Source organism: Abramis brama (assembly GCF_963993115.1).
Source record: "Abramis brama genome assembly, chromosome: 1".
Lineage (NCBI taxonomy): Eukaryota > Metazoa > Chordata > Actinopteri > Cypriniformes > Leuciscidae > Abramis > Abramis brama.
Window position 1 is genome coordinate 65,862,958 of NC_139963.1, and position 21,018 is coordinate 65,883,975.

At 42.1% G+C, this 21,018-nt stretch overlaps 1 protein-coding gene across 1 annotated transcript; it reads right to left on the reverse strand.

The window, feature by feature from the left end:
* Window positions 1-6,043: 6,043 nt before the first annotated feature.
* LOC311078728 (uncharacterized protein) lies at window positions 6,044-20,213 on the reverse strand. Its single transcript, XM_084107709.1, has 9 exons — window positions 20,108-20,213; window positions 17,792-18,112; window positions 17,352-17,702; window positions 8,584-8,613; window positions 8,421-8,495; window positions 8,097-8,125; window positions 7,931-8,005; window positions 7,713-7,781; window positions 6,044-7,592 (listed from the first exon to the last, which is right to left on the reverse strand). Exons 1-9 carry the CDS (start codon window positions 20,166-20,168, stop codon window positions 7,542-7,544), a joined length of 1,062 nt encoding a protein of 353 aa, XP_083963835.1. The 5' UTR covers window positions 20,169-20,213; the 3' UTR covers window positions 6,044-7,541.
* Between the last annotated feature and the right edge of the window lie 805 nt (window positions 20,214-21,018).

Consider the following 21,018-nt stretch of genomic DNA (forward strand, 5'->3'; position numbering starts at 1 on the left):
AATAAAGGAGGAAGAGAGAGCAATAAAGGAGAAAGAGAGAGCGAGAGAATCAGTCGTATGAAGGCAGATCTTGTAATCAGAGCTACAGGGAAACTAGCAGAACAGAGCTTGTGTAGAGTTCAGTGAGAGATTAATCAATCATCAAACATGACTAAACTTATTCTTATTGCTAATGATTTCTCTTTCTTCTTATTGTCAATAAACTGAAATCATCTATGAAACAGAATCTTACATAATTCAAGCACATTTAGGCCATGATGTCATTTCCTGGTTTGTGTGAAGATCTGTTTCAGAAGATGTGAAAAATTAAACAAGACACTTTACCGCACACATTGTTGTATTGTGTTTGAGTGTGTGATTAAAACAAATAATGTTTATGATTTTTGCAGCTACAGTTTTGTTGATAGTGTTCCTGAGCTGTGGAAGAACATTCACGCTGCCCTTGTACATTAAACAGTCTGGATAAAAGTAGTGTTGCTTTCGTCAACGAAAATTATGACGAAATATTGTCGTCAACGAACCTTTATCACCTGACGGAGACGAGACGCAACGTAAATGCTGGTCATGTGACGATGACTAAAATAAATGTATAATGCAATATTGTTGACGAATAAAAACGAGACAAAATGTGGTTTACAAAATAAAAACTATGCTAAAATGTCTCTTCATTTTCGTTGACCAAAACGAGACGAGACAAAATGTTATAACACCACGACGAATGAGAGAGTTGTGCGTGAACCCGTTTATATTCTGTCTATGGCATGAACCCATAGCTTTGTCGGCTTTAAATGCTGGTTTGCGATCTGGTCACATGATTATCAGCGAATTTAACGATATTATTCCATTAGTTATTCCATTAAAATGTCTCATTGATATATTTGACACATTCATAATCATTACTTTTGCCGGTTATTTGTGACAGCTGTTATGTGCGTTATTGGCAGCATCACCCTCTGGTTATATGAACGCGTCACCACCGCATCAGCACCGAAAACATAGAGCTTATTTTAAAGAATAATCGCACAACCTATTCGATATTATATAATTAAATAAATCGAATATTCAAAAATCGTGACTCATCCCTGCATGGAATCTCTTGTTTCTTTTCCCAAATCTTCACTCACGTCTCACCCAGAGATGGGTCTTGTGCATTTTGCCCACTTGGGCCCCACCTAGTACCAAGTGCAATCCTACATGAAATCTATCTGGGCAATTAGCATGGGGCCATTATGGAACCCGCGGACAATCCCATACAGAGCCCATTTTTAAGCCTATTTCAAACCCACGTGGGCCCCATATACAAATGTCTACTGGGTTAAAGCTGGGACAGAGATGGGTCTTGTGCATTTTGCCCACTTGGGTCCCACCTAGTACCAAGTGCCATCCTATATGAAATCCATGTGGGCAGTTGGTATGGGGCCATTATGGAACCCGCGGACAATCCCATACAGAGCCCATTTTTCAGCCTATTTCAAACCCACATGGGCCCCATATACAAATGTCGGCGGGGTTCTAAGGGGATTATAAACGTTTCTTCATTGGTTCGCTTTTAATTAGGCCTATTATATTCGTATTCTTTACTGTGGTAAAGTAGAAAAACGCTATAGGACAGATAGCCTACATTTGTACTTGCATGTCAAATTCTACAGTTTGTGCTTGTTATAGACATAGGGCGCGTCAAGTTTAGTTGTAAAGCGCGTTTCACACGCGTGGGTGATTTTTAGTTTCACTTTCTCTGGCATCGCAATCTCAAACATAGCCTAAACATCTCGCCCTTGTGGAGGATACAAATCGCTCTTCAGACCATTTTACATCAAGCAAACATGAAGATATCAAAAAAGAGATCGATGGACTATTCCCTGCTCGCAGAGGTGGACAGTAACAAAGTACATTTACTTGAGTACTGTACTTAAGTACACTTTTTGAGTATCTGTACTTTACTTGAGTATCATCTTTTCTGGAAACTTTTTACTTTAACTTCACTACATTTGAAAGACAAATATCATACTTTTTACTCCACTACATTTCTGTCAAGGCCCTTGAGTAGAAATTAGTAACGTCAGTCGGGGGATGATTTTGGTTTGGATATGAACGTCAGATTTACGTCAGAACCCGACGTCGGACAGACGTTAGATTTTGGTTGAAAATGAAAGTCGGGTTGACGTCAAAGCCAAAAAACTAAGCCAAGGGCACTATTTGAGGGAACAGACATTTGGGTGTCCGAAACCATTGTAGACGTTATTGAGTGCACTTATTCAATCTCATATTCAATCCCACTACTGGAACTGTGTTCTAGAAATAAATGTGATATTGATATGAGGGTAGGCAGGCATAGATTCAGAGGCATAAGGTACTGTAAGTATTGCATTCAACAATGCAACAATAATAAAACAATGCATTGACATTTACTTTTTACTTTTGATACTTAAGTACTTTTAAAAACGAGTACTTCTGTACTTTTACTTAAGTAAAAATCGGTCTTTACAACTTTTACTTGTAACGGAGTAATATTTGACCAGTAGTATCTGTACTTTCACTCAAATAAGGAAGTTGTGTACTTTGTCCACCTCTGCCTGCTCGTGTCCCACATCCCTCTCAAAGCTCATTGTGGTAGGCTATCACGCGTCTTTTGTGTGGAAATAAAAAACGAGTTTTTATTTTTTATTTTTTTAAACAACCCCCCAACCACCGCTGGTAGTTGGTCCATTACCAACAAACTGCCACCATCACAGCCCTAAATATAATAAGATAACCTTGTTTGAAATACTATATTGACTGGGTTAAATAAAATTGCATTACTAAATAGAGACTAAAATACAAATTTCGTCGACTAAAACTAGACTAAAATGTCATCAGTTTTCGTCGACTAAAACTTGACTAGACTAAAAAGAGTATGAACGTGACTAAAACTAATAAAAACTAAAACGACAGCTTGACACAAAGACTAGACTAAAACTAAAATTAAAACAGGCCGCCAAAAACAACACTAGATACAAGCACCTTTTTATGATATATATGTGTGTATATATATATATATATATATATATATATATATATATATATATATATATATATATATATATATATGAGCAGAGTCCAAAAGTATAGCCGGAAATGTGTCTTTTTAAAAGAGTGCCTGATCACTGTTTCCATCTGGGATTGGGTCAGGAATTGACTGAATAATCTCATCAACCCTCTGCTGGTAGATGCTGGAACAACACCATCATGGCAGTAACATCATTTATTCATCGACAGCAAATGTGATAAAGCCAATGCTTCATGTAAAATGTTAGTGTTTATGTGTGTTTAAAATCTGCGAAATAAAGAGAAATAGGAATCACATATGCAAAACCTCAAGCGATCTCTTATAGATCATTTAACTGAGAGAGTTACTCAGGAGAATAGAGAAAGCTCAGATATGCAAGACTCTGAAATGGACTTCAAGTGCAGCATTCAGTGTGATTTCCAGATGATGGTGATTTTGCAGGATGATTTGAACACGTTCAGAGAATAGCTCTGTTCTCAGAACAGGTTAAAGCGCTGATAAAGCTGTGAAGCAGATTTGAGGAAGTGAAACATGGTGTCGAAATGTTCAGCGTTTCCTTGTAGCTCAGAGTGTGGTAATGGACTCTCTTGTCTAGTGTTTAGTGCTGTTATCATTTTAGGTCCCCCCTATTTTTTTTATTTTTCTTTATTTAAAAAAAATAAATAAAATCAGTAATATTCTTTTTTTCTTGAAATAGCAGTTACTGCCAAACATACTCCTGTTTTCTGCAATATTGACCAAGACATAGTCCTGTTCTGAATCGTCTATTTCCACATCGTCTGGTTCAGAGTCATCCTGATAGAAATCACCTTCAGGTCTCTCTTGTGAAGCTGATACAGGAGTAACTTAGGCTGTGTCTCATTTCTCTGTCTTACCCCTTACTCTTACCCCTTCCCCTCGGTTTTGCGCGTTCATGTGAGGGGAAGTGGTGTCCCAATTCTCATTTTGATTAAGGGCTAGGGCCAAGGCGTAGGGCTACATAGCCCTTGAAACGAAGTTTGCGGAGGACCACACTTGACAGAGAGGGGTAGGAATTTCTCAGAAGTGAGTCGCACAAATGTAAGTATTTTCAGGAGTTTAATGACACTCGTGTTTTATGATACTTTTAATAAAATGTTCAAGCGGTTTTAATTGTAATGTTTTTGTTTTGAATCACTAGTTAACCACTAGCTAGCAGCTATGCGCTATTTGCCGTTTGCTAATGTTTTGCTTAGCTATGGTGTCGCCGGCGCCGCCGTTAAATACAATGAAACAATGTCTTTGACTGATGGCACACAAGCGTGCAAAGATAAAGAGAGACCAGGCAATCGATATCACAACCCGAGACGATGGCATCTTCGTTTGTTTATGTCAACGCGTATTGCCTCTGTTGACGTAGCAGCCAGCTAGCGGAAAGGGAAGATGACGTAAACGGTAATCGAGTGGTGTCTCATTTCTTAGAGAAACGTTCTTCCCCCTACCCCCCTTCACTCGGTATCGAGGGGAAGACAAAGGGGAAGGGGAAGGGGAAGGGGTAAGACAGAGAAATGAGATTGGCCCTTAAACTGCAATTCATCGTCTGGCCACTAGAGACAGGCTGCAGAAGAGAGTCAATTCCACATTGAGGAAGTGTCTAGAGACTGTGAAACATGAGCCGTTTCTCAATACCAAGTACGCAAACTTCAGACTTGCGTCCTTGGTAGTTCGGACTTGCCAAGTTCGACTCAGGAGAACGAACTCCCGAGGACGAGAGGACGCAAGTCTGGTTATTCTGCAAATGGAACAGCAGCGTTCTTGATCGCGTCACCCAGCTCGCTCTGGCTACCCCGGACGGTCATCTCTTCATGTAACGTATATTTTAGGCAACAATAAAACGAAATATGTTATAAAACACCACTCTGCCTCTTTTCATTTAAAAAAATCTTTAACATATTAATGGCCACATAAATGTGGTTCAGGCAAACGCATACATTGATTATCACTCCATATATTTATAACAACACGAAATATATAACATAACCCTGCTTTTTTTGTTTTCATTTTAAAAATATGAAACATATTGATCATTAAAACTGACATTTAACAAACAGAGACAGGGTTGTGTCATTTTATTTTATTATACATGTACATACAGTGACGAGAATGTACTAAAATAAATATAAAAAATAATTTATATTTAAAAATATTTAAAATAAAATTACACAACCCTGTCTCTTTTTGTTAAATGTCAATTTTAATGATCAATAATATCCAGTATAAAAGTATAAGTAGCCGAAAAGTTATAAGAAGCTACAATGAGAAATAAAGCAAACAATTCAGTCAAACAAGTCAGTTCTCTAATAGGCTACAAAGTTAAAGTTAAATAGCCTAAATATATAAAGTTGTGAAACTTCACTTTGCCAAAACGATTTGCCATGGAACAAACTATAGATTAATGAGACCAAAGATCGACTTATACAAAAGACGAATTGTATCTCATGTTTAACCAATAGACTAGAGACAGAGCCAGCGGCAAACATCAGAAGGACTAGCCGAGGAAAAGCTGTTCCAGTCGGGGTTAATTAGCGTTGAACGCCCGGTGTTCGCCTGGATCTCACAACTCCGAAAACGTCAGAGGCATTTTTCAAATAGGTGCTATCTTTATAAATAAACTACAGATTTGAGCTTTAAACAACTACATTCTCGCCTGAAACACTCTTAAAATTACATTTTGTGACACAATAACAGTAGTATTTTGATATTACGCGGGTTTTCTCCTCTGCTATTGACGCTTGCTGGTTGGTGCGACATGCATTCTGGGATACCTGGCTGTCTCAAGTCCGCACAAGTCACCTCTCGATGCATCCTCGGTAAAAGGGGCGGATCAAGAACACATCCGGGGATTTGAACTGGACTTGGCTAGATGTGAACTTTGAATGGGAACAGTACTTGGGCAGCGACTGATGACGTTTCACAAGTCCACAAGAACACAAATACAGACAAGAACGCATATTGAGAAACGGCCATGGTGTCCAAATGTTCAGCGTTTCCTTGTAGCTCAGAGGGTGGTATTGGACTCTCTTGTCTAGTGTTTAGTGCTGTTATCATTAAGAACGTCCAAGGTCAGTCTTTTTTTGTCTTTATTTATTTTTTTATTGAAAATCAGTAATATTTTTTTCCTCAAATATAATAGCTTTGTAGTTACTACTAAACGTACTTCTGTTTTCCAGTGGCGGCTGGTGGGTTTTAAAATAGAGGAAAGCACACACAATTTTACCAGTCGGATGTTTTAACTACTTTAAAATGGCTTTTTTGGCCACTTATATCTGAATATTTATAGAAACGACACAGACATCAAGACAATATAAATATAAGTTCACTCAGCTAGTCCTATCACTTGAAGCAGAAAATCCATCCTTCTGTCCTTTTAAATGTCCGTGTTAAAAGAGCACTTTCAGTGGTTTAGTGAAGCTGATTGCTGTAGCTTATATCCGACTTAGGCATGGGGTCAGAGATCAGGAACGATCCCAGCTTTTTCCCTCTCAACTTCCAGCACTGTACCTTTCAGAGCTGAGAAGCAACATCCAACCAAATCATGGAAACCTAAGGCCTTCTTCTGAATCGAAACATTCAGACTTTCACATCAGAACTACAAGGGTAAATTTCAGCTTACAAATATGAATATTTTGTTCTCAAATTCAAATCTACAAGCTCTCAAATTTTGCCACTCTTTTACCTTCACACAAGTATTCATTTAAAACGTGAATTCTAACTTTGAAACTTTCCAACAAGAGTCAAGTCAAGTTTATTTATATAGCGCTTTTCACAACATAGGTTGTATCAAAGCAGCTTCACAGTATTAAATTAAAACAATACATCAATGTTTGTTTCTAGTGGAACATCCACGTTTGGTAATGCTGATCAATAGTATCGTTGATTGATTAATTAAATTAAATATCCCCAAATATCCCCAACTGAGCAAGCCAAAGGCAACAAAGCCAAGAGCAAGTTTAGTTACGTCTGTTTTTACAGGAATGGAAGAGACAACTTTTTAACTCATGATTTTTCATGCTTTTTGTCACATGTGAAAAAAAGAAAGAAATAACTGACATTTAATTTTGTGACAAGCAAGAGGATCATTTCAGCATGAGCTTCTGCATGAAGATGAAGGTTTTCAGACAGAAATCCAGCAGATAAACAGACTCCAGTCATGGAAGAGGCTTGAGAGCCACTAGATTGAGTCTGGCCTGTATGAAAACACATCAGGGCTTCAGTCTCTAACTTTACTGTAGCTGTGATGATATAGATGAGATTCTGTGCTCTGACCAGATGATGATTCACAATAAATCTCATTCATATTCACAGGACATTCAACAAATATCTGCTCGTTCACACACAAATATATAATTCCTCCAAACCCCAGAGAGATGAAATCTTCCCGTCTGCTCCTGATATGATGAGCTCATGATCTGTATCATTAATGTTTATGTGTGAAGGTCTTGTTCTTGTTCACAGAGGCGTAAAGTTTATCCTGCGGTTAATCTTCTCTTCCTCTGATGGCAGCATAAGTCACTGTATCATCATGATCCTGAAAGAACAGCACATATTCTGTCCATCAATGTTTGAACCCCAGCGATTATCATTATTATTATTAGAGCATGAGCTTCATTTATCTGAGAGTCAAACTCATGTGCTGGTATCTACTCACATTGAGTGATTTTACTGGCTTTGTATTGGAAGAAGTGACCTCAGAATAAGTCACATCATCTGTCTGCTCCTAAACATCAATGCAAACGTGCAGAGAGTCAAGTTTAACACACAGACCAGACATATCTCTCACTATAATATGTAGAATAACACAAAAGCTTTTAAATCACATTATTGAACAGACAGTGAGCGTAATGTTTGGTGATTTAGTGGACTCACATTGGCTCTTGCAGCGGGAGGAATGGACATGTTGATCGTCTCATGCGTCCCTTTATGGTCATTCTCATCTTTGACCTTCAGAACAAACAGTTAAACTGCATGAATGACACTTTATTGAGCTTTAAAGACAGTAATCAGATCTAAATCACTGCATTACTGAACTCACCGCAGAGTCACCAGTCCCTCTTTTATTATCTGAAAACAAGTGCCTCATGAAATATGACTATTTTTGATCAAACACAATGTTAAGCATTAAGATTTTCAACAAAAAAAATGTTGTTGAAGCATTAAAATGAATAATAAAAATGATTGTTGACTTGATAACTCTGTGATATTGACATTACAGGATTTCTCAGCAGGAATAAACTTCTGTTTGAGAATTTCATATAATCCACATGTTTCTATGATACTTACAGTCTGAACATGATGTGTTTGTTTGCTCATCTGAACTGTTTTTAATTGTTGTAAAGGAGTAAATCTGAAAACTCACCAGCTCTTTTTCTGCAGATCAGCCAGAGAAGAGCAAGAAGGAGAACAGCGACTGCAGCGACAGAAATCACTATGACTGAAGAAGAGATCGAGCACAGAGTCAGAGACGGACAGGGCAGATTGGGGACAATTATAGACAAAGACAAAACACTGTGATTATGTACCTTGTGTGTTTGTAGTTGAATGATCTGTGCCTGGTGAAAAGGATGAATGGGGACAATTATATACAAAGACAAAAGCCATCGACAATGGTGACATGCTTCATGCCGCAATGCATGCTGGGAGCCACCCATAGTATAAAACTCATGGCTCCCAGCATGCATTGCGACATGAAGCATGTCACACCACACAACTCTATATAATATATTAGACTTTTATTTATTTAAAAAAAAAAAAATATTCTCTCCAACAGCCCAAGCACACACACAGGCCTATATAATGGTGTGTAAAACGAATGTATAATTTATAATCAGCTCCATATTGGATTCCAAGTGATCAAGGGCTTAGACCATTTCATTCAAACTCATTTCAAGAGTTCACCAGTAGTGGACACTCGTGCAACATTAGCGAGGGATGAGCATAAACAGTGGACGTAAACACAGCCTCGCCCTGCGTCTCAGTGTCCATACTATCCTTCCTAAACAGTGTGTGAGATTAAAATAAGTGTTCCAAAGCATAGTATGTTGAAGAGTGTGCCAGAAGTCTCCGGATGGTCTACTATTTCCGGTGGATTTTGGAAGTGTGGATCCATGCTCACTATAACAGCTAATATTACCCACAACCCACTGCACTTTGTAGGAGGAACTACAAACACGAGTAAAAAGTGTAAAAAAAAAAAAAAAAAAAGAGTAAAAACGTACTCGGTTACCTAATGTAACCTCGGTTCTCTCTAGAAGAGGGAACGAGTATTGCGTAAGTTGCTTACGCATCGGGAAAGTCTTCTTTCTTCGAGATCTGAAGCCAAAAATTATCCTTAATTTTGTATTCATTGTCAACGCAGTGTGGCAGCCGGCAGACCATGGCAGGCTGTATGAGCGTGCTTATTGGCTGCTCAGCGGCACAGCTGCTCTAACCGTCAAGATGGGTGTGGCCAGTGTGTATATAGGCAGGGCTCACAGGCTGAAATTCTGGTTTTCGTAGTCTGAAGCGCAAAAGCTCGTGGCGCGTCACGGCAGGTTACGCAATACTCGTTCCCTCTTCTAGAGAGAACCGAGGTTACATTAGGTAACCGAGTACGTTCTCTTACGAGAGGTTCTCTCATATTGCGTAAGTTGCTTACGCATCGGGAACCCCTTGTCAACGCCGTGCGCGCCGAGCATCCAGCACATGAATCCCAGGGAGACCGGGGAAAACAACGCTGAAAACAGGTGGCCGGTCGGAGAAACGGGCCAACACATGTACAAAGCACTTCACTTCGTAGATAGATAGAGCGGCACAGCCGGTCTATACATATCAATGTAAATAGTGCGGCCGGCAGCGCGGGCCCACACAGTACGTAAGCACATATTAGGGAAAGAAATAGAGCGGTTTCACAGTCTATTTGTTGGGAGAATAATCCCAGCGCGACAGAGTGTAGGGCGGGCGGCCAGCGGCGCGGGCCAGCACCAGTACACAAGCGCGTAACGGGGAATAAAGGAACAGAGCGGCACAGCCGGTCTGAGCACAAAATACTCCTTCCCTTGGTGCCATACCAGAAATATCACCAGTATGTGAACGTAGTCTGCGCATAATCGACTGGGCAGAGCATACATGCCACTTATACTGATAATAGTTTAGCCTGCAAGGCAGGAACTTCCAGGTTATAAAACCTCATGAATGTCGATGGGGAGGCCCAACCCGCTGCCATACAAATATCGTGAATAGAAATTCCGCTGGACCAGGCCCACGAAGAGGCCATGCCTCTAGTAGAGTGGGCTCTGATACCCAAAGGGCACTGCAGGTGTTTGGAGGCGTAAGCTGCTGCAATCGCGTCCACTATCCACCTGGACAGGCTCTGTTTCGAGGCGGCGAGACCCTTGGTGCGTCCGCCAAAAGAAACGAAGAGCTGCTCGGAACGCCTGAAAGCGGCGGAGCGCGTGATGTAAACTCTCAGCGCCCTGACAGGGCATAGGAGGTTATCACTGTCCCCGTTATCGGATGCTGGCAGAGCCGAAAGGGAGATGAATTGTGCCCTAAAGGGGGTTCCAATCGCTTTGGGGATGTAACCATGTCTCGGTCTCAGAATGACTTTTGAGTCATTTGGTCCGAACTCAAGACATGCAGGGCTAACAGATAGCGCGTGCAGATAGGGCTGGATGATTAATCGAAAAGTAATCGAAACCGAAATTCAGAGCCTATAACCGACGTAATTTTACCAAGTCGGTTATTCCGTTTTTTTAATCCTATTAATATTTCCGCCCACTGTGTGTTAACTTTCCCCTTAAAACATGTTACCGCATGTGTAGTCACGTGACTCCGCCCCGTCCCTTGGCTCTGAACGTGCGTCTATTTCGCTTCAAACGCTCGCTTACGCGCGTCCTATTCGCTTTGGACGCGCGAATGGATTCAAAATGTTTTAAGCGTAGAGCTAGACGCGATAGACGCGAATTTGACGCTCTATTCGCGTTTGGTGTGAACGCAGCATTATGAACAGGATGCGATGTCAAGATTGCAATGCTGTGTGTGTGTCGGAGAGAGAGAGAGGCACGGGCGCGATCTAACAGTGAAAACATCAAAAACATCATTCGTCATTATAACATCAACATCAATTTGTTCATACAGGACATCATTAAAACTGCAAAGTGTTTAGCCTAGCCTACTTATATTTGTGTAAAACATTGTGCTTTTGTCAAACTGTAAACTCTTGTCAAACTGAAACCTACAACTGTCACCCAACCAAAATCACACACACACACACTGTGTACATTTTTTTTTTTAAATCAAATTATCAAAAAGCAAAAATGATCTCATCTTTTGGACATTCATCATATTGCATTGGCTTTCATTTCTTGTCCTAAAACAGAGCACTAATCTTTTTTATTTTTAAGTAACACATTCTACATTGATTAAAAAATAAAATCAAATGTGTTTTTAATGGTAGTATTATTTTATACAGAAATAAATTATTTATAATTCAGATGAGAAGTTAAAGTTAATTTAAATTTTAAGGAAACAAATATATTGATCTGAAATATAGCAAATTAATTTTAAATTCATTCAGGTACAATTACCAAACATATCTCAAGGCCTTTAGAATAAAGGGTGGCAGTCTTTCATTATCAGCTGTTGTTGTGGACTATATACTGGAGAAGTATTTGTTCTCCATTTGAGTGAGATGTTTTTATGTGGCTAATTGAGCAAAGTGCTTCCATATTATTAGTAGTATTAGTTCAAGAATAAACTAAAGATATCGGATTGATATCGGTATCGGCAAATAGCCAAAGCGGCATCGGTATCGTATCGGAAGTGAAAAAGTGGTATCGGGACATCTCCAGCTCTTTCATTAGAAAAAATAACCGTGAACATATTTACAGTATAAGCCTTGCCAGTGACATAGGAATTTTTTTTTAAATAATCGTTTAATAATCGTAATCGAGGTAACTTGTTTGATTAATTGCGATTATGATTTTAGCCAAAATCGTCCAGCCCTACGTGCAGATCCCCCACGCGTTTTACTGAAGACAGAGCTATCAGAAAAACGGTTGTGAGCGAAAGGTACTTTGGATCCACGGATTCAAGCGGTTCAAAGGGAAAAGCCTTCAGGGCCTCCAGGACCAAGGACAGATCCCAGATAGGAACCGAGGGGGGCCGCGGGGGATTCATCCGTCTAGCTCCTCTGAGGAAACGGATAATAAGCTCGTTCCTTCCTATTGCCCAGCTGCGCGTCGTCTCAGCGAACGCTGCAATAGCCGCCACATACACTTTGAGCGTGGAAGGGGACCTGCCCTTATCCAACAGCTCCTGTAGGAAGGAGAGCACTCGCGAGACCCCACGTGTACGTGGATCGAAGCTCTTAGTAGTGCACCATTTAGAGAACACTGACCATTTAGATGCATAGAGCCGTCTCGTGGAGGGAGCTCTAGACTGTGTGATCGTGTTCACAACCCCTTCTGGCAGGTCAACGTGTATCCGTTGATTATCCATGCATGCAGAGACCATCGCTCCGGATGGGGATGCCAGATCGATCCACCGGCTTGAGAGAGGAGATCCTTTCTCACCGGGATCGGCCATGGGGGTGAGTGCGACAGCCTCACTAGCTCTGGGTACCAGACTTGGTTCTCCCAACGCGGGGCTATGAGAAGCACTGGGTGGTGCGTTTCCCTGATCCTCGCTATGACCTGTGGTAACAGGGAGATCGGAGGGAAAACGTACAGCGGGAGGCTGGGCCAGGATTGGGACAGCGTGTCCTCTCTTTGAGAAAAATATCGGGCAGTGAGCGTTGTCTTTCGACGCAAAGAGGTCGACCTCCGCTCTGCCGAATAGGCGCCAGAGGAACTGGACTGTCTGAGGGTGCAGGGACCATTCTCCCGGGGGAATAATGTCTCTGGACAGTCTGTCTGGGCCAACATTCAAATGGCCCGGCACGTGCGTGGCTCTCAGCGAGCGCAACGAGCGGTGAGCCCACACAAGAAGGCGTTCTGTCAGGTTGCACAGGTTCCTGGACCTGACACCGCCCTGTCGGTTCACATAGGACACCACGGACATGTTGTCCGAGCGGACTAGCACATGGTGATCCCGTATGAATGGGAGAAAGCGCTTGAGTGCGTTCTCGACCGCTATCATCTCCAAACAATTTATGTGGAGGCGTGTCTCTTGGTCTGACCACAGGCCAAAGACCGGTTTGCCCTCGAAAAGAACGCCCCAACCTGAGGTGGAAGCGTCCGTCGAGATAACTTTGCGGTGTGAGACGGCTCCCATTGTCACTCCCCGCTGGTACCAGTCGGCCGCTAACCAGGGCTTCAGTGCTGAAACGCAGCTCTGAGTCACTCTGATTCGAATGCCGCCGGAAGCCCAGGCTCTGTGAGGCACTCGGGCGTTCAACCAGCGTTGCAGCGGGCGCATACGCAATAGACCCAGCTGAAGCACTGCTGCAGCTGAAGCCATACAACCCAGCATCCTCTGAAATGTCTTGAGAGGTGCGGTGCTGCCCGTTTGGAAGGACGCAGCCAGGCGTTGAACGCAGCGCGCGCGCCGTGGCGATAGGCGGGCCGTCATTGCCACAGTGTCCAGATCCAAGCCCAGGAAAGAGGTTGATTGACTGGGCACTAATGAGCTCTTGGTCCAGTTGACCGTGAGCCCCAGGCTTTCCAGGTGGCTGAGAAGCACTGTTCTGTGGGCGATGAGTTCGGCCTCTGACTGTGCTAGAATCAGCCAATCGTCCGGATAGTTAAAAATTTGCATCCCCTGACCTCTCAGGGGAGCGAGAGCCATGTCCATGCACTTCGTGAATGTACGGGGTGCCAAAGACAGGCCGAACGGCAGGACGGTGTATTGATATACCTGACCGTCGAAGGCGAATCTCAAGAATGGCCTGTGACGGGGTATTATCTGGATCTGAAAGTATGCGTCCTATAGATCGAGAGAGATAAACCAGTCCCTCGGGCGAATTTGCGCGAGGATCTGCCTGGTTGTGAGCATTTTGAACGGTCTTCTCATAAGAGCTTTGTTCAAATATCTCAGATCCAAAATCGGTCTGAGAGCTCCGTCCTTCTTGGGAACGAGGAAATATCGTCTGTAAAAGCCCGACTCGCTCATAGAAGGGGGAACCGGTTCTATAGCCCCTTTGCACAGAAGTGTGGCTATTTCTGCTCGAAGTAGATGTGCTACTTCCCCATTCATTCTCGTCTCGGTATGCGCCCGAAAGCGCGGGGGGCGGCGAGCGAACTGCAGAGTATAGCCTAGTTTTACTGTGCTTAGCACCCATTCTGATGCGCCTGGAAGAGCTTCCCACGCTCTTGCGTGTGCAGCCAGGGGCAGAATGGCCTCCGGGCTCTGATCGCCGCGCATCGCGAGCTCGAGAGCTCGAAACGGAGGGGCGGGTGCAGCGCGCGCGCTCTCGGTGCTTAGATACGGCGGATCGCACACAGCGATAGCTGGCCGTTTTACACACAGTGTCCCGGTGGCTTTGGACGGGGAACATATAGTGTGAGGCGCGACGCGCAAGGGCGGTGACGGGGGCGAAATGTTCGTTAGTATGTGTGAGCGCTCGAGGGCGGGCACAGGATTTATATTTAAAACATGTATCATGTAAGAAACATGTAACATGTAACATGTAAGAAAAAACGGTCGTGAGAGGCCGTGTGACAGAGCGGGCAGTGAGTAGGTGTGGGCACGGTGAGGTGGATACGTGACCTACTTTTAACACTCGAGCGGCTTCTGCCTACTTTATGAGAGTGGGCTCTGTGAGAGACACGGGATTTATAGTGCTTGTGTGCAGGGGTGAACACGGAAACGTGGGCACATTCAGTGCATTTGAAACACATACAGCGTGAGCCGTGCAACCGGACATTATGCTCATTTGAGATTTCTCTGGGTCGCCGTGAGAACGGTGGTTGCGCGCAGGCGAGCGGGTAGATATACCGGTTCGTTGGCTGCGAGGTAAACATCTGCAGTAGCCGTGGCAACGGGGACTGACAGAGCGTGAAGCTTTGGCGGTGGTCCAGCCGCAGCGGGACTTAACCGTCTTTTCTTCCCTCGTGTATTCACCTTATTTTCGAACGCGGAAGTAAACATGGGTCCAATATCCGTTTTTTGTGCGGCACTTCCGTTTCCTCGCTTCCCTGGGCTAAATAACGATATCGATCGCGAAGGATTATGCAGAGTTGACAGAAAAAATGTTACACATGCCGTAGCTGATGAATACAACAAAGAACTAAAGCCCCGCCTCACTCAGTTAGGGTACCGGACCTGGTTGAAAACACTCATGTGTCTAGCTGGCAGAGTGCCAAAACTTCGCCGGCGCCTTCAGCACCGCCCTAAACACGGTCGAGCCAACGCTGGACTAATATATACAGGTGCTGGTCATATAATTAGAATATCATCAAAAAGTTGATTTATTTCAGTAATTCCGTTAAAAAAGTGAAACTTGTATATTATATAGACTCATTACATGCAAAGTGAGATATCTCAAGCCTTTATTTGTTATAATTTTGATGATTATGGCTTACAGCTTGTGAAAACCACAAAATCAAAATCTCAGAAAATTAGAATATTACATGAAATCACACAGTAATTACACAGTAATCCCATGGTCATTGAACCATGTTTTGGTTATTTTGGCAGTGTGGGCAGGTGCAAATCCTGCTGGAAAATGAAGGAAGCATGAAGTGCTCTGAAAATGTCCTGGTAGACGGCTGCGTTGACTCTGGATTTAATAAAGCACAGTGGACCAAAGTCCTCTTTTCTGATGAGAGCAAATTTTGCATCTCATTTGGAAACCAAGGTCCCATAGTCTGGAGAAAGAATAGAGAGGCACACAATCCAAGATGCTTGAAGTCCAGTGTGAAGTTTCCACAGTCTGTGTTGGTTTGGGGAGCCATGTCATCGGCTGGTGTTGGTCCACTGTGCTGTCCACTCAACGCAGCCGTCTACCAGGACATTTCCAGAGCACTTCATGCTTCCTTCAGCAGACAAGCTTTATGGAGATGCTTCCTTCATTTTCCAGCAGGATTTGCACCGGCCCACACTGCCAAAATAGCCAAAACCTGGTTCAATGACCATGGGATTACTGTGTAATTACTGTGTGATTTCATGTAATATTCTAATTTTCTGAGATTTTGATTTTGTGGTTTTCACAAGCTGTAAGCCATAATCATCAAAATTATAACAAATAAAGGCTTGAGATATCTCACTTTGCATGTAATGAGTCTATATAATATACAAGTTTCACTTTTTTAATGGAATTACTGAAATAAATCAACTTTTTGATGATATTCTAATTATATGACCAGCACCTGTATATGGAGGTATTTTGGCATGTCAAATGTATTAATAATGCCATCAGAATGCAACCAAAGCACAGGATAGCAATAAGTAGATGGCTATAAATAATTGTAAATCATACAAAATAAATGCCATGATCATGCCATTATGCCTGATCACTAGATTGTATACAGGGGTTACTATAATGATTTTGTTTCTCCTTGGAGTTTTTATTATGGTTTTTATTGAGACTTCATAGCCCAGCCACTTTTCTGGTATCGGGTGGTCTTCTATAGGTCGTGTTCACGAAATGAAAAGAACAAACATACGGTCGTTTCGATGGTTTCTTCAAATGTAAAGCTTTTAACCACAGGCGAAGGGATTCCTCAGGCAATATGAACAATTCCAGTTGCCTGAACTTAAAAGGGGACTGAGAAATGTGTGAGAAATTGAGGTAGGTCCACGCGAGGACGGAGTAGCTTTCTTGTAACGTAAAGAGTCCGAGTCAAGACCGAGTCTTTGAGGAAGCAAGTCCGAGTCGAGACCGAGTCTTTAGGAGTCGAGACCAAGACCATAAAAACATGTCAGTTTTCATATTCATGATTTAATATCACCCCAGTTAATAATCAACAGTTAGGCCTACAGACTAAGCTAGATTGGGAATTGTTTAGAGGAGCAGTCTTAACGTCTTAATATGGACTATGCTTTTACTATCATTAAAAAAATCCCTACCACATGCATCATATTCTGCCTATTTTTCTAAACTGCTTCAACAGTGCTGCTCTGTCATCAACATGTTAAGCCCACCCTGACTTTTTTTTTATCATAGTTAGGACATGCAGAGCAATTTAAAATTTTCTAGTGGTATGTATTCTAGTAGACTAGTGATGGGGACGAGACCGCCTATGCCGAGTCCGAGTCAAGACCGAGTCTTTGAAGGAACAAGTCCGAGTCGAGTCCGAGAAAGCAGAAATCGTTCTGTCCGAGACCGGACTCGAGTACTACATCACTACTTCTAACACTGTTTTCTCACCTGAATACTTGACAGTGTATCTGACTGAGGTCTTGACTTGATTTCTCTGAGTAAGCTGACATCTCCACTCTCTGTTGTCATCTTCATTCAGGAGTGTTGTAGTCAGAGTGATGATGAAACAGCGATATTGATCTGATGATGATGATATCTGATATCTGGAGTCTGTCTTCAGATCAACACCAGCCTGATTCACCCACAACAGCTCAAATCCCTCAGAACTGACCCAATAATGACAGGAGTATCCAGTATATGAATACAACTGACAGGAGAGAGTCACAGAGCGGCCTGGACTGATCTCAGTCTGTGAGGATGATGATGATGATGATGATGATGATGATGGAGACACTGAAACTGAACACAAGACACAAATCAGAGACTCTTCAATCATCATCTGAGTTTAAAGGGAGAATTTTAAATTGACCACATAATCATAAACTTACCATGAAGAACATGCAGAGAAACATCTGCATCAGATCCTTGTTTCTGTCCATTCACATATTGTCGGCAGGTGTATAATCCATGATCTTCTTCTGTGACGTTCTTGATGTTCAGAGAGCAGTCAGACTCCAGACTCAGTCTCTCATGTCTCTCTGTGTCTTTATTCTTTATCCCTAAAGTAATCAGTTCAACTGCTGCTGGATGACTGTTATAGTAGATCCATGTAGTTGATTTGCAGTTAGAAAGAGCATTATTACAGGACAGATGAGCATTTTCACCAGAACTGATGAACACATGAGCATCATCATCCACTCCACTGGTTCCTGAAACACAGTATATCTCAGTGATCATTATGATATATACAGTGAGGAAAATAAGTATTTGAACACCCTGCTATTTTGCAAGTTCTCCCACTTAGAAATCATGGAGGGGTCTGAAATTGTCATCGTAGGTGCATGTCCACTGTGAGAGACATAATCTAAAAAAAAAATCCAGAAATCACAATATATGATTTTTTAACTATTTATTTGTATGATACAGCTGCAAATAAGTATTTGAACACCTGAGAAAATCAATGTTAATATTTGGTACAGTAGCCTTTGTTTGCAATTACAGAGGTCAAACGTTTCCTGTAGTTTTTCACCAGGTTTGCACACACTGCAGGAGGGATTTTGGCCCACTCCTCCACACAGATCTTCTCTAGATCAGTCAGGTTTCTGGGCTGTCGCTGAGAAACACGGAGTTTGAGCTCCCTCCAAAGATTCTCTATTGGGTTTAGGTCTGGAGACTGGCTAGGCCACGCCAGAACCTTGATATGCTTCTTACAGAGCCACTCCTTGGTTATCCTGGCTGTGTGCTTCGGGTCATTGTCATGTTGGAAGACCCAGCCTCGATCCATCTTCAATGCTCTAACTGAGGGAAGGAGGTTGTTCCCCAAAATCTCGCAATACATGGCCCCGGTCATCCTCTCCTTAATACAGTGCAGTCGCCCTGTCCCATGTGCAGAAAAACACCCCCAAAGCATGATGCTACCACCCCCATGCTTCACAGTAGGGATGGTGTTCTTGGGATGGTACTCATCATTCTTCTTCCTCCAAACACGTTTAGTGGAATTATGACCAAAAAGTTCTATTTTGGTCTCATCTGACCACATTACTTTCTCCCATGACTCCTCTGGATCATCCAAATGGTCATTGGCAAACTTAAGACGGGCCTTGACATGTGCTGGTTTAAGTAGGGGAACCTTCCGTGCCATGCATGATTTCAAACCATGACGTCTTAGTGTATTACCAACAGTAACCTTGGAAACGGTGGTCCCAGCTCTTTTCAGGTCATTGACCAGCTCCTCCCATGTAGTTCTGGGCTGATTTCTCACCTTTCTTAGGATCATTGAGACCCCACGAGGTGAGATCTTGCATGGAGCCCCAGTCCGAGGGAGATTGACAGTCATGTTTAGCTTCTTCCATTTTCTAATGATTGCTCCAACAGTGGACCTTTTTTCACCAAGCTGCTTGGCAATTTCCCCGTAGCCCTTTCCAGCCTTGTGGACGTGTACAATTTTGTCTCTAGTGTCTTTGGACAGCTCTTTGGTCTTGGCCATGTTAGTAGTTGGATTCTTACTGATTGTATGGGGTGGACAGGTGTCTTTATGCAGCTAACGACCTCAAACAGGTGCATCTAATTTAGGATAATAAATGGAGTGGAGGTGGACATTTTAAAGGCAGACTAACAGGTCTTTGAGGGTCAGAATTCTAGCTGATAGACAGGTGTTCAAATACTTATTTGCAGCTGTATCATACAAATAAATAGTTAAAAAATCATATATTGTGATTTCTGGATTTTTTTTTTTAGATTATGTCTCTCACAGTGGACATGCACCTACGATGACAATTTCAGACCCCTCCATGATTTCCAAGTGGAAGAACTTGCAAAATAGCAGGGTGTTCAAATACTTATTTTCCTCACTGTATTAATAAATGAAAACAAAACATACCAGCATAAAAAGCAGAAGTTTTAAATCATAGTATTTTTCCTCACTTAAAGCAAACAACACACTCTCCAGAATAAACTATTAGTCTTTATCAGAGAGCTGTTCAAATCACTGACACACTCTTAATATGAAGATAATTCTTCATCATCAGATGTTTGAGTGACACTATGTCCAGTATCAGGAATAATACAGTATGATCTGTGTGTATCAATACACAACTCTGAGATCACAACGTGAATGTGTGCAAGAATAAACTGAGCATGTTCAAATGAACTCTTTCCAGACTAATTCCACTAAATGTCTTTAGAGAAAATACAGATTTCTTTACCTGTGAGAAGTGAAGAGAGAATGATCAGTCCCAGCAGACACAGATCACACTTATCAGCCATTTTGTGTTTCTGTCAGTCTTCCTCTTCATTATATAGTTACAGCTCTTCCTTTAAACATCATCAGCTCCTCCTCTGGTTGGTAACTTCCTCTGTTCTCATCAAATGAGTGTTGAAATCCTGCTAGAGTTCCTGTTTAGTGACACAAAAGTGTTGCTTTAAGTGTGTGTGAAACGTGTGAGAAGTGCATATACTGTGAACACACTCCTTTCTTTTAGCAGTTTCCAGCATGACATAAAAATCCAGAAATAAAATAATTACATTATTAGTGATACAATTGTTTTGTTACTGAAAAGGTTTCCAATATATATGACTAAATTGTAGAAAATGAATTCTAAAACAGTTTTTAAGGTATTTTGAAATGATTAACGTTCCTGTGGTGCATCCAGAGATGCTTTAAAGGCTATTTTGAATTTAATTTGCTGTAAAATGCGATGTTGCATCAAAGTGAAATGTCCAGTGAGTGGCGCTAAAAGTGTGTTTAGTCTTTTTTCCGGAACAGATGAACGTGAATATGGCAACGTTTTATTACGTCGAAGTTTGTACGTATCATCGCAGTTCAGAGTTGAAATGTCCGGCGCTAAAAGATTAACCATCACGCTTTAAAATAACGTACACCTACACTATACCCTAAACCTACCTAAACATCTTCATCTTCATCTTCGTGTGTGTTTCTACACCTGCGTGACAGTCTCTTTGTGTTGTGGCTTTGAGCTCTAGTGTTTTCAGAAGCATGTCATCGCTGGCTGTGAGAACTCAGGTAGTTTGACCGCACTGGTTTAACCCACACACAGCTGTGATCATCTCTGAACCCAGTTTAGGCGGACCGGTGTGAATTCTCACACATTCAGAA

Coding starts and splice junctions, on each gene's coding strand:
- LOC311078728 (XM_084107709.1), bottom strand. CDS start 20,168: ATGGCTGATAAGTGTGATCTGTGTCTGCTGGGACTGATCATTCTCTCT. Junction 8,614..17,351: donor ATACACTGTCAAGTATTCAG/GTGAGAAAACAG, acceptor CCTTTTCACCAG/GCACAGATCATTCAACTACA. Junction 8,006..8,096: donor GAGGGACTGGTGACTCTGCG/GTGAGTTCAGTA, acceptor TTTGTTCTGAAG/GTCAAAGATGAGAATGACCA.